The sequence below is a fragment of the Opisthorchis viverrini genome (genome assembly GCF_000715545.1).
Source record: "Opisthorchis viverrini unplaced genomic scaffold opera_v5_113, whole genome shotgun sequence".
NCBI classification, from domain to species: Eukaryota; Metazoa; Platyhelminthes; class Trematoda; order Opisthorchiida; family Opisthorchiidae; genus Opisthorchis; species Opisthorchis viverrini.
The window spans coordinates 1,424,880-1,439,091 of record NW_008751767.1 but is presented as its reverse complement, the minus strand read 5'-3'; the positions used below and the strand labels follow the sequence as shown (position 1 = coordinate 1,439,091).

At 43.0% G+C, this 14,212-nt stretch overlaps 1 protein-coding gene across 1 annotated transcript in view; it reads left to right on the top strand.

The window, feature by feature from the left end:
• The window catches only part of T265_13843 (hypothetical protein), a gene marked incomplete at both ends in the record, with an annotated part of 14,279 nt that extends 1,646 nt beyond the window's left edge, over positions 1–12,633 (top strand). Inside the window, 2 exons of the mRNA XM_009170821.1 lie at positions 49–165; positions 12,068–12,633. Coding sequence (XP_009169085.1) covers positions 49–165; positions 12,068–12,383 — 433 coding nt within the window. The remainder of the gene's footprint in view (positions 1–48; positions 166–12,067) is intronic.
• Between the last annotated feature and the right edge of the window lie 1,579 nt (positions 12,634–14,212).

The following is a 14,212-nucleotide window of genomic DNA, read 5'->3' as shown; positions in this document are numbered from 1 at the left end:
TATTTATATATTTATTTATTTATTTATTTATTTAATTTCTATTCCCAGAGGTTACTATGACGACCTGGTTCATTTATCCGCCGAAACCGGTTACTTAATATGGATCGAGCCAGCTTCCAGTATGCGAGTACTGTTCACCTACGGGAGCACCCAATGCGACTTTCTGTGAGTTCTTTTTGTATGTCCTAGCACGCTGCCCCAAAAACTCAATGGTTCGACACTGTGTAAACTCACTGCGTGGAAATATGTTGGAACCGATACTTGTTTCCGGTATCATTTGTGTTTCAAACGACCCCGTTATAGTGCCTGTGCCCAACTTATGAGAATTCACATGGAATAATGCGTTGTGCCGGGCAGGAATGATTGACAAGTACTGGTGGGACTCGAACCATGGGCTTTTTGGTCGGTAGCTCACATGTTAACCGCCAGGGGACTCGGTCAGCATGTAACATGGATCACCTGACTAAAGTACAAGTGTGAGCTAATCACATTGCTGGTCAGCTCCTTGTGGCCAAACGTTTAAATGCAAATTCGAGACCCCCCCCCCTCCGAGTTTCGTGAGGTACGCACTCCTGTCGACACTTTATAAAGATGAAACAGTTATGCAGTTCTTTCCAGCGTTTCAGCATGGACTGGATTCATTTACAACTACGAGTTGGTTTAACCTGTCTGCAGAAGTCTGATGGCGTCTACTCAATTCCACTACTCGCAAACTAAATTTTTTGCTCACAATTCTTGGTCTCGATAACTTGCTTGATCTGAATTCAACATTTGGGCTGTCACCAATCTGAAAATGATGTGGACACTAAACTATGACAGAAGATAAAACTTGGTGTTGAGTGGTAGGTCTCTGGGTTGAAGTTTATTACAATTTTGGGTTTTGTGGGATAGATATTTTGTTCATAGTCACACCACTCTCGTTTGAACGGCCGTGCTCCTGTTCTGGAGTAATTATTCCGGTGAGTCCACACCAAAGGGAAGCACTGGACTCGAGTTTCGCTCCTAGTAGAGCTCATCAGCAGTGCATATCCAATGGCCGTGCCGGGATTTGAACCCCAGACATCTGACATGCGAGGAGAGCGTGTTACTGGGTCGATGTTCGATTAGTCGGGCGCACCAATCACATCGCTCAATTGTGAACACGTTCGTCTGTTCAGACGTGATAATTCAGATGCGTCCAACGTGCGTTGGTGGAGTAGTGGTTACACGCTCGCCTCGCATGTCAGATGTCCGGGGTTCAAATCCCCGCACGGCTCATCGGATGATGAGCTCTAATAAGAGCGAAGCTCGAGTCCAGTGCTTCCCTTTGGTGCGGACTCATCAGAATAATTACGCTAGAAGAGGAATACGACCGTTTGAGCGAGAGTGGTGTGACTATGAGTCTTATTGATTGGACAGAGAATCGTCAGAAGGCCAATCACGTAATGACGGCTCACATCCGGGCGTTTGATGCAAGTACCCTGCGGTTGTTTGTAGTAGCAAAACTCGTAATGAGCAGACCGTGAAATCACATTTTCATTCAAATGTCCCAGACTTTCCCTAAACGGCACATCAAAGCCTAAAAACCATAGTGTGGTTGGGTTGTTTCTGAATTTTATGGAATTTCAACACCCAGAGATAACTGGGCCTTCTGCGTTCAAATCACGACGTGTAGCTAGAAGAAAGGACTCATCTGTGTAACCGTTTTATCAGCAAAGACTTGGGTTCGTCCCTAATCCGGCGGTGAGTGGATTTTCTCAGCTGGTACCCGAACCTATAACAGGTGTGAAAAACATTGATTTATGCATCCGTTTACCTTTAGCCTGTTGTCACCCGGATGATTCTATGACCGGAGGAAAATTTGTCAAAAATAAACCTCTCCCAAAGTTTGAAAGGTTTTGCAAGACGGTTAAAATGTTGGACCACCTTGGGCTAGTCAGACATCGTAAAAATAACTTTCTTTAAATTTTTTCACTAGGTAGACTTCTACCTACCGTGTTTTTGCGTGCACCTGCTTTTTGGAAAGACAGTTGTTGAGCTGTCATGTCTTGTGAAGTTATTTTCGCAGTCCAATTAGGAAAGTCAAAAACAATAGGAGGTCGCCCTCTCCTTGGCAGTGTTTTGCCCCTCAAAAAAATAGCACGCAGAATGCCCGTTTTGACAAGGCTGTTCAGGTCCCTGTTCATCACGTGACATGACCAAGGAATCGGGCATTTTTTCAACTTGAGACGAACTTTTGCAATTCTGATTAACGACATTAGTGAAAGGTGTAGAGAGAGAGGACGTAGTTCAACTCGTTCGCGGGTGTCTGGGATACCTCTACTCTGAAACACAATGTTGCTGCGTGACAACAGCCGCGTCTACGATCGACGTTCATGCATTTTCAACCTCAGACCTCAACTCGGCTAACCCATTATCGGTATATGTTGTGACGGACTTGCCTGTTGATAGGTGTTGATGTGCGCGTTCGTGTACTCATTTGAAGACACCTTGAGGACATCTGTACCCATCAAGCAGCATGTTGGAACAATAGGTGCGCTCACGCAGTTTGTACTTTTTACCGAAAATTCAATGAAGCCCTCTCTAAGCGGATTTCGGAGACCTGAGAAACAAAGGTGTATTAAGATCAGTATTTGTGTGCGCGGACTGCCAGCCATGGTTTGCGAGAGTCTTCAGTTCATCTTTTTTTGGAGGGGGCGTGATCGAGCCCAGTTGCATGCATCATTTTGCGCAGGATTTACCAGGGGCATGAACTTTTCTGAAACAACTTCATCGTGTTCCACCACTAGGCCGTGACTGTGGATACCACAAACTTGTCAAATGTGGATTTGAAATGACTCAGATTCGGACATTTGAGTAGGTGTGGCGTGGGGAAGAACTCCTGACCACGGGAATTGTAATACTACTGATGGGCTCGTTCAAAAATCGATTCTTTGTGATATGGTCAGGCCTTGAGTTTATTAGTGCACAGATGATGATAGCTATAATACAAATCAGAAGATGTATGTACTAATAACAGTCTTTACTGTGGTTGACAGTCGTTTACGGAAGCGATTTGCAGCATGTATAAAATAAAGACAATATAAAATGTGGAGCAAGTTGAAAGGGAACTTATCGTATGTGAGAGTACCTAGGTGAAAGTCCGGACTGTGGGAACGTGTTTCCTCCGCAGTTTGGCTGCTACACGTGTTCCATAATTGTCCGTGGACTCGGAGTGTTTGGCTGACTGCTTGCTCCCTGCGCCCGCGCGAGTCTGTGTGTGCTGACTGCGTTCGGTTTCCCTATATGTAGGTCCGTTTGCGTGGGTGTGGGCGTGTCAACACATGAGTAGTTGCTACGCTCACCAGACGGTACAAACAATCGGCGTCTGATGAGTCACCTTAATGTGACGTGGGTGGTGGATATTAAAAACAGACGTCTCGTGGTCCAGTGAGCGACTGTGAGCTGAACGGTCAAGTGTGTGGGTGACCGGTTAGCTACAAGTTGATCTAAAGAACGCCTAGGATATCGGTCTTTGTCCAGTGGTCTCAAACCGGTTTTTGGCATGATTTCTAGTTGCCCAAACAGGTCAAACGGGCAAACGTCTGAGCACAGCTCATGCCGTTGCTCGGGAGACCAATGCGTGATACGGTCCTCGTAAGGCGATTTCTAAATCTCATTCACCCAAGTTGGAGCGATCAACCGAGAACCGCACCGGTCGCAATGAGTAGGTGTATACCCTGGCGAGATAGCAGGAGTTATCCAGTGATGTAGCGACGTGTCCTTTTTCTGTACTTCCTTTCTAGTCAGGACAAAGAATGACAGGAGTGAGCACACCGATGTCATGGTGTACGCACTGCGGCCCGTTAACTGGTCGCTGTTGAACACCCGTTCAGTTTTCAGGTTAAGCTTCCAACCGGAATGCAAGTGCTTAGGATTTGGGACTAAAGTGCAGATCAGGCGTGTTCAAAGTTCGAACCTAGCGAAATAGTTTCTAACTGAAGGAATGCTTACAGGGTCACTACCTTCCACCTTGAGCTAAATTGCTTGACAGCGAGACCAGCGATGGGGCTCGATCAACATTAACGACCTACAGAAATTTCATTTTAATGAGATAGACGTAAAATTATCTGAGTGTGGCATTCGCAGAGAAGAAAAAACGCTTAGTCTCTGAGTGCTGACCTTGAACGATCTTCATGACGCGTTGGAGTTTTATCCTTGTTAATTTTGTAATTTATTTTTGCAACTAAGATTTCGCACCGTAAGTAAAGTCAGCCCAGGTTGATAAGCCAAGTACCGTAGAGAACTGTTTCATCCTTCCTGAGAATCATCAGCAGTGCACATGTGGCGAAACTCAGGGGAGCCTCGAATCGTTTGGCCACGAGTGGCTGGTTAACAGTGTAGTTAACTCGCATTCAGACACGGAATCCACACCACGTGGTCGCACATGTTGACTGGTTCCTCACTCATCGAGTGAAGTTTATTCTTCCACTGAGTTACTTACAGATAATTGGTAGTGTGGAGAGATTTGGGAACTTTTTGAAGATTTCCTCCTGTAGGGGAAGCCTATCTGTACTGAAAGGGCGAGAAGCACTGTACAGCTGTTTCATCCTTTCTGAGAATCATCAGCAGCTGGCATCTCACGAATCTCCGGACGACCTTGAACCCGCGACCTCCCGGCTAGTAGTTTGAACACTTAACCGGTCGGCCACAAATGACTGGTCAGCAGTGCGATTAACTTGCCTTTAGGCAGGATACAGGACCATTCGTACTAGTAAAAGGAAGAAGGCCTTCCCTACGAAGTTGTTTTTTAGAAAATGCCAACTGAACAGTTACAGACCATTGGACAGGAAGACAAAACTCTCATATGAAGCTTGTTTACAAAAAGTTGAATATCCATCTTCTCCGTGAACGCGTTTCCCTGAACTTTCCTGGATATTCACTGACTGTCGCTCAAATGCAAGAAAATGCGACTCCACCGATTCCGTAATAGATCTCACTTTTCAAGAGACGCGAAGCGGATTTACGAGAAAACATGCTACTCGCATGCCCCCCAATNTCAGTAGTATACCGTTACACTAGTAGGAATGGGGTTGACAAACAAGACGTGGTAGAACATAAAGTTAAGTGAACGTTATTGATCCATTTGGATCCCTCGTGGGTACCTCTTGGTTGCCCGTAGAGTGGGCAGTCATACTAAAGCGGAAAAAGAGAACATTTCTTCGCGGACTGCGCTCATTCGCACACCTGTCCTGTTTTAAAAAGAGACTCAGATGACTTTTAACTTAATCCCCCGTTTTCCATTTTGAAAACAAAGTGCTGCTCAAACGAGTGCACTTTGCATATACCGTGCTATTCTGGTTCAAAGACGACACGGAATAGGCAAAAACTCGAGCAATCCTCCCACTTATGAGCAACAAGAATGGGAAACCGGTCTTGGCATGCCAAAGAATTTGCGACCATTTTCTGTAATGTATTTAGGTAGATAGATAGATAGATAGATAGTAGATAGATAGATAGATAGATAGATAGATAGATAGATAGATAGATAGATAGATAGATAGATAGATAGATAGATAGATAGAATAGAAGATAGATAGATAGATAGATAGATAGATAGATAGATAGATAGATAGATAGATAGATAGATAGATAGATAGATAGATAGATAGATAGATAGATAGATAGATAGATAGATAGATAGATAGATAGATAGATAGATAGATAGATAGATAGATAGATAGATAGATAGATAGATAGATAGATAGATAGATAGATAGATAGATAGATAGATAGATAGATAGATAGATAGATAGATAGATAGATAGATAGATAGATAGATAGATAGATAGATAGATAGATAGATAGATAGATAGATAGATAGATAGATAGATAGATAGATAGATAGATAGATAGATAGATAGATAGATAGATAGATAGATAGATAGATAGATAGATAGATAGATAGATAGATAGATAGATAGATAGATAGATAGATAGATAGATAGATAGATAGATAGATAGATAGATAGATAGATAGATAGATAGATAGATAGATAGATAGATAGATAGATAGATAGATAGATAGATAGATAGATAGATAGATAGATAGATAGATAGATAGATAGATAGATAGATAGATAGATAGATAGATAGATAGATAGATAGATAGATAGATAGATAGATAGATAGATAGATAGATAGATAGATAGATAGATAGATAGATAGATAGATAGATAGATAGATAGATAGATAGATAGATAGATAGATAGATAGATAGATAGATAGATAGATAGATAGATAGATAGATAGATAGATAGATAGATAGATAGATAGATAGATAGATAGATAGATAGATAGATAGATAGATAGATAGATAGGTAGATAGATAGATAGATAAATATTCGAAAATCATGAAAATGCTGATTAGTACCGAATTTCGTTTCCTTTATTTCTAGTCCAAGACGGATTTTCATGACTGGCAGTACAAAAATCTTGAATAGTTTGCTTCACCGACTGTTAAATTAGTGCATCCGTGTACCGCATTCACTCCTCTAATAGACAGCTACGTTGATTTAAATATCACACGCTAAGTTGCGCGATCTTGAAACGGCTGCTGTGCCTACAGCGTTTTCCCCATTTTCCACTGACTTAAGTCAATAGTCTGTAGGTGGGAAGAGAGAATAGGAAAACAACGCTTACTTTTTAAGGTAAGGGTTACGCAACAATGCCAGAAGTTTCACAGTTCTACCTTGTTATTTTTCTCCTAATCAGCTGTCAACCCAGACAGGTGTCCTGATAGCTGACAAATTCTCCACAGTTCATGACCGGTTTCGCTCCTCTTTACGTTTATCAGGTAGGCGTAGTAACTGAATTTTCACCAACCGTGCTGTACATCACATCTTACGTGACTGAAAATCGCACTCATTTTCGAGTTCACTTGGCGTTCAGGGAGACTCAGCTTTTATCTGATGCGTGCTCTGCACAAAGACCACCGCATGGTACGATATTCGGTCTGTCGCAATGCAGTTTCTTGATACAACACTTCACGTGAAGTTGCTCAAAACTAGAAAGTGGAGAACCGGTACTGGACTGTCGAAGGGTTTTCACTAACGTTTGGTATCGTAAAAATCGCGCGAACGAAACACTAGACCGGCATTCAAGTGAAGAATATCAGAGATGAAAAACTTAATTGAATCACTCGTTAGTTTCTTTGTTGTTTGAAACTTAGCGTATTTTGCAAAGTAGCCGGGTAGTTTCTTCCAATTTGTCATCCTGAAAACCAGGATTTGTCCAATAAGATCAGTTGACGGTAAAATCCTCCAAAAATACTTAAAACTCTCCTGTTCATTGTGAATATAGTCAGTCGTTTGATGTGAACGCATCTCAACTATGACACTGCATCGTTCGGCTACTCAGCTCTGCTGAAAATCGATACGATCGATAAAATCGATACAAGGATAAAACACGCTTTCGGCACTGTCATAATGGAGAGAAGTCATTTCTTTCGAGATAAGACATTTTTTATTTTGAAAACTATTGGATTTCGTTGCAAACTTATTTCGTCCGTTTTTGAATACCACTAGCTCAAGAGACGTCGGAATACACTGAGTCAACCAGCTTGTTTCCACATCCTCATAGGAACAAATGTGCCCTAAAACAAGTGAAGTGAGCCACAATTTTACATACATTTCGGAAAACATTTCTCAAACTTATGTTTGTCTGCAGGCAGACCTACTCCAGAAGATCGGTTGGCAATCTCATCCACAGTAAATCGCCAATCGAACTGCGGCCTCCACACAAGTGATAACAGTCAAAGCCAGCGATGATGATTTCAGCGGATCCTGCCAGATATTAGGAAAAAAGGTGGATAGCTGTATCAGCTTCCATGTTCTAGAAATTGATCACCCATACAGCTCGGGAATGTTGCTTGAGGCTGTTCATGCTGTACAAAAAATTCAAGGTCATCCAACTGTGTTTACTTGCCTACGCTCTGTTTACAAAACTACCACGTTCAAACACTTCTTGTCTCTGGCCTAGACCACCGCCCACTAAAAAAATCTGACAAAAACCAGCCACCGATTCCCAACGGGTTCCAAGCCATAAGTTCGCCGAGACGCCTAAGTAGGCAGATGTAATGTTCACTATCGAGTCACCGGAAGAATTCCAGTTTATAGTACTTTATTATCATATAGGCCTTTTAAGTCCTTTTGGAAACCTTTGCCTGCAACCTCCATGTTTTATCGAATGTGCTATTTTGGGATCTTCCTTGGAAACTATTTACTACTCATAAGGTTGCTGAAAACTCTCTGACAACCCATGACCGGTTTCGCCATTCTCGGGGCTCATCAGGTAGGCGCAGTCCCCGAGTTTCCGGCAACTGTATGTTCTACTTGAAGCCGAATTGCACGAAATTAGTGAACAACATCCATTTGCAGATAAATCTGGCGTTGCGAGAGACTCACCTGGAACCGGGCTGAATTTCAACCAGTATTTGACGCCTAGGTTCCAGAAGCTCCCACTTTTGGTCTCTTGCGAGTCTATCGCAAACGGAATTGAGGAATATGGACCAGTGTGCAGCCACTCGGCGGAAAACTTTCGTTTTGACGACTACCAGAACAAAAACCCCATAAGTAGTTTTTCATTAGGCTAGAGATCATAGCGCGATATCTTAAGTATAGCACATCCAACTGAAGAGGAACATCATAAAAGAGAGGTCCAGTTAGGTTTTGTTCTCTAGCAAAAACTAAATTGGTTGCAAATGAGTTCAGTTCAAGAATTTCGTACAACACAAGGTTGCCGAAAGCTCAAAGACTGCCTCTACCTGATGAGCTCTGAAAAAACAAAAGCGCTCTTGGGCTGTCAGAGAGTCTCCTTCGAGAAAATATACTAAGACATCCGGAATGAGATGGCCTTCGTGAAACACATCCATTCAAGTTGGTGGGGTGCCCGTTAGACCAGTTGTCAAACGTTAACCGGACACATTGGGATGAGCACAGCCGTTTGACGATACAGGGCGTCCTACATCCGACAATCAAAGTTTTGTTTTTATTTTTCTACTGAACATCCTTGTTGCCGGCCAAAATAGCAATAGAAATGTTAGCCACTGCTTTCACGTGTAGGTTCGGCATTCGACAAATCGAAAATTCGGATAACATTGATTGTTCATTGACCGCCTAACCGGATATGATCTTGTTTACGCGTGAGCCAAATATTTTCGGGGTCGAAAAGTTTAGTCGTTTGGTTTCTTCTACCCCAAAAAAGATGGTCTGTTGTCACGCTGAGTGCTATTCATAACATGATCAGTCTTCTTTTTTTACTAGATGTATATATCTCGCTTAGCGATTCCCGTGAGAACAAATTCTGTGGTGAGTGCTAATCAGGATCCACTCGAGGTGAATGAGTGCTACTCATAGCCGACGCAAGTGTTCAGAATGTGATACCACCTATCAGCATAGCCGGCTTCACCCGAAAATGCTTCCAAAATCAGTACGAACCACTGCGTCATTCGCTTCAGCACATCATGATTGGTCCGTCCTCCAGAAGGGGTACCTATGCTTCGCCAAAAACCACACTTCAGATATTAAGATAACTACTTATAAGTAGTAGATAGATAGAACTCGCACATTTCATTAGTGCTTCATACAATGATTCAGAAAGGGAATGGATAATAAAACAAGACTAGACGCATACAGAAAGTATGTAATATTTTAGGCCGGAAAGGTGCTGGAAACGGTTGAACACCTGACAAGATTCACCTGAAAACGATTTGATTTATTCAGCTTATTCGGTAATCCTGTTTTGCAGTCGCACCCTGGCAAAAATCTACGCCAAGTACGGGTAACAAACTGTCATCGAAAGACAAGTTAGAAGAAATTTCCCGGTTTCATCACCAAGACGACATTGTCAAAGAAGCCAGAGAACAAGTGAAAGGAACTAGGATGGATGTACCACCTGCATACGGTCGTATCTCAAATCTGTTTCTGGCTTATGCTGCCACCACTTGCTGTATAACGACCGCATTCTTTGGGACTAAAGTAGTATGGCCCCTGCGGCAGCGTTGTATTAACCACAGACTAATTACCGTGGCGACGTACGCCAGAGCTAATTGTGGATAGATTAGATGACCGTACGATACTCACACGTATGTGCGCACTCACGCACACCATTCAAATGACAGTTGAAAAAAAGAGAACGTGGAGGCGACGAATTCAATTTTGGCTGGAAAACAAACAAGCCGGGATTAGAATTCTCAACTTTTTTCTCCAAACAGTCGAACTGTAAACCTTCACCTAATTGGACGTTATCATTGGACCATCGCCAGTCCGTCACGTGACTGCTAGCTTAGATGTGGGTGAGTCATTTCTGGATATCATGGGTTTTTCAAGTCATCTAGGCCACACGAAAAACATGTTTAACCCCCACGCACGTGTGGAATGTGCAGACATGCGGTTTTCGGACTCCAGCTGGAGTTTCGTGAGGTCTGCACTGCTTAGGCTTCCCAACAGAATGCCCAGAATGCTTCTGAACTCTTCAGTTACAGAATGAAATATCAATCAAAAGAATGAATCAACACTCTAGGAGACGGTAGCTTCAAAGACTGGAAGCTCCCTGTCCCACGAACCTTAAAAATCCAGTCTAAGGTAAAACTACGCAATGTATGGATTCTGATGATCCACTGTGATGATGTGCAGCGCGAAAGTACACTCTGAATTATTAGTTCATCGAACGTTATCGACTTCTCGGTGGAAAAAAATCTGGCCACAAATGAGGTATCTCTGGTTAATGCGAGAAATTATGTTTTACACATGTTTCCACCCACAACTGCACCTGGTTTGCACTTTATATCTTACAGTTTTTCACCTGTTTGTATGCAATATAGTCCGGATGGATTCGTGCACTTTCGCTTACAACCTATGCGCTATGGTTACTGTAACCTAACGGTCATACCCACATAGAAAGTGCATCTGATGGTACCAAAATGATGCGAAAGCAATCCGGTGAATTTGGTTTGATTCTGACCTCGAGAAGTTTTCCAAGTTATTGGGTCCCAGTTTAGATGCACAGGCATTGGCGAAATCCACTCAGTTGCAAACTAATTTGATTTTTGCGAAAGACTCACCTGGAACCCACCCGAATCTCTCGTTTGTGATGTTTTCAGGCAACTGAATGTGCTGCATCAGGCCGCCTCACGTTTCAGTCGCTACGATATTCAAGATATCGTGATAAATGTATATATTTTTAACGTACTACTCGTAAGGTTGCTGAAAACTCTTCGACAGCCGACGGCCGGTTTCGCCCTTCTTGGGACTTATCAGGTTGGCGTAGTTCCCAGATTCCGTCAACCTTACGTTCTACTTGAACCTGAATCACACGAAATTAGCGAAATACACTTGCTTGCATACCTATTTGGTTTTCCGAGAGACTCACCTGGGATTCAGCAGAATCCCTCGTTTATGACGAGCTCCAAGAAGGGCGAACGCGGTCGTGGGCTGTCGAAGAATTTTCAGTAACTTTAGGAGTAGTTTACTACGTCAATACAGTACAAGCTTTTTAGTGATAACTTGTCATGTTTACTTATTGATTTGTTTACTCACTCTCTCTCATCCACTTACTTACTCACTTACTTGCTTACCTATGCACTAAAAATTCCTCTATTGGAACCCGATCTAGATTCATCACAAAGAGTACAAGCTGGAATAGGAAACCGATAGGATGAACTGAAACAGTTTACAAGAATTTCTGGGCATAATTGAGGCCAGAACAATTATGCATACTCTATTAACCTATGTTTCAAACAAATTGTTACTGACAGCGATTTACTTCAAAGTGAAAAATTTGAAGGTCGTCAATAGAATCACTTTAGAGCCCACGAATCTCTACATCAAATCGCCATTTTGTCTGTTGTTTTTGTACCTAAACCCCGCAAGCATCGTGCTAAATGCAGCCTTATAGGCGGACCACTGAACTACACAGATGTAGATCGGGCTTTACTGGTGGTGAATCGATGGGATTCGCACCCATCGAACAGCTAACGAAAACGACCAACTTTTCAACCCTCTTTTGTCATTCTATTCGCTGACCACCCATGCATTTCCTGCTCATACAGATGTTACTTGGAGCCAGAAGTCCCGGGGGTTGCAATCACCCTGCTACATGACGAGCAAACATATGATCAACGAACGCATGGCAGACATTATCACCGACCAACACCTTTTCATTCTGGCATGTCGGCTTCCTCAGCAGGAGCAACAGGCACGCGTCATTCTTGTCTACGTACCGTGCTCAATCCCTACTCGTATGCAGTGGACTCGTCAGATGGTCAGTGTTTCGTGGAACTCAGAGCGCTGCCGGAAAACCAACTCAAAAGCATCAAAGAACCCATCAAGAGACCATTCAAACTGAATTTCCAGCTGGTGCTCTGAGCTGAGTCGTGTCGTCCGCCGTTGATTTGAATTCAGCATGTTTAATAATTTATCAATTCACTCGAAAGCATTGACGCATTGTGATGACTGGTTCGTAATTCGTGACTTGTATTCATTTTGCATTTGGCCAAAACACTTTCAAACATCTCTTCTCTTTATGAGGCTCACAAGCGCCATCACTCAGGATATGCATGCGAACCGTAAGTATTTTCGTCCAGCAATGTCTGATGTGGACAAACGATAAAGTGATTTTCAGCATTAAGCTACTTGAGTTTTCTAAAGCGATGTCTGTGGGTGGACAAATTAGCTGAGAATGGGCATACAGATGTCGTTCGGCCGGTAGACGAGTAACTATCCAGTGGCTAACCGCACCCATGCTCTGATTGGTCGAAATATGGACCAATCAGAGCGGAGTACTATGACGGCCCATAGGTTCGCAGCTTGAAGCCATAACCGAGTGGCAACAACAAGGCTTGTGTGAAGATCCGCCTTCTGATGAGTATGAAACAACAGCATTTGGTTTCGGGACAAAAGTTAACCTGGAAAAGGACCACTGGAAAAACTGAAATCCCCACTAGAAGTTCCCAAGTTAGCAATGTCGGATTAATGTTAACTCCTGGGGGATTATTGCGTACCTGAGCTAGATAGGTCAGTTTGAACAGTCAACGGTGCACCTAGTAAGGAGGCCCTATTCAGGAAAGTACCAGCCGCCAGCAATACTGAGTTGATTGGTCGGGGTTCAAAACTTCGTTCCCATCTATCAGCGTGACCCACACGACGTGACTAATGAGCTTTGGAAGGTAGATGGTCAGTGGCTAGAAGGCAGAAGCCTATGGAACACTAATGAATTATTTTTTATGCTCAGCAACACCTGATATTTTTTTCAAATTCAGACAATGCTCCGGAGGAATTAGTGTCTAAGCATTGCACCACGATCAAGTGTTTGACATCCAAGACTGTGTTGACCGCAGTGCTCTTGTTTATCACCAAAACTCAACGGCGATCCGGTCATTGAGTGTTTCTAGATTCGGCAGGCGAATTGCCGGCCTGTCTGGACATACGCCCACTCCTAGATCGATGTGTATAAAGCTCAAACAAAACGGTATGGGCTGGTATTCCAGCATGCACAAAATGTCTTGTGGGCCAATAGATTGAGAATAACAATCAATATTTATTGGTATAAGAATTCATACTACCCAGACATTTGTTTCACCATGAGGACTGGGTAAAGGAAATACCCCTCGGGATGAAATCTTCATCGGTTGTTTGTAGTTACAAAATTTGCGCTAGCTTTCGTAAAATGTACATGATTCCTGAATTGGTTGGCCACGGGATTATCTGACGACACGTTTGTTATGGCTCATTGTCCCTCTAAAAGCCACTGAGTGACATTTTGACTGAACTGTCTGAAAATTAGGATCGCGACCCACTTCCTAATATCGTTCCGTCAGGATCTCAAGGCCGATGAGTCGAAATCGATCAGGCAGGCTGTAGATTGGATCTGATCACGTGGTGCGTTCTCCGCACCATGTGTTTTTTGAATGTACGAACCAGTCATAGCGAACCAGAGTTGAGTTCAAAGGTCCTTCATAGTTGAGATGAGTAACTGTTTTGGATGTCCAAAATCATATGTCAAATTGCACGACGAGAAGTAACTGAGTCCTAATTATAATGGAATATGCGTGGTTGTCAAACTGGACTTCATCAACACAGGTTTCTTAGGCTGGGTACTGAGTTCTATCACATAGACAAATGTTCACAGCAGCTGACTGTTCTCGATGGTTGTCCTGGGATCAACATATTCCATGACAGGTCGATAGAAGGCGTCG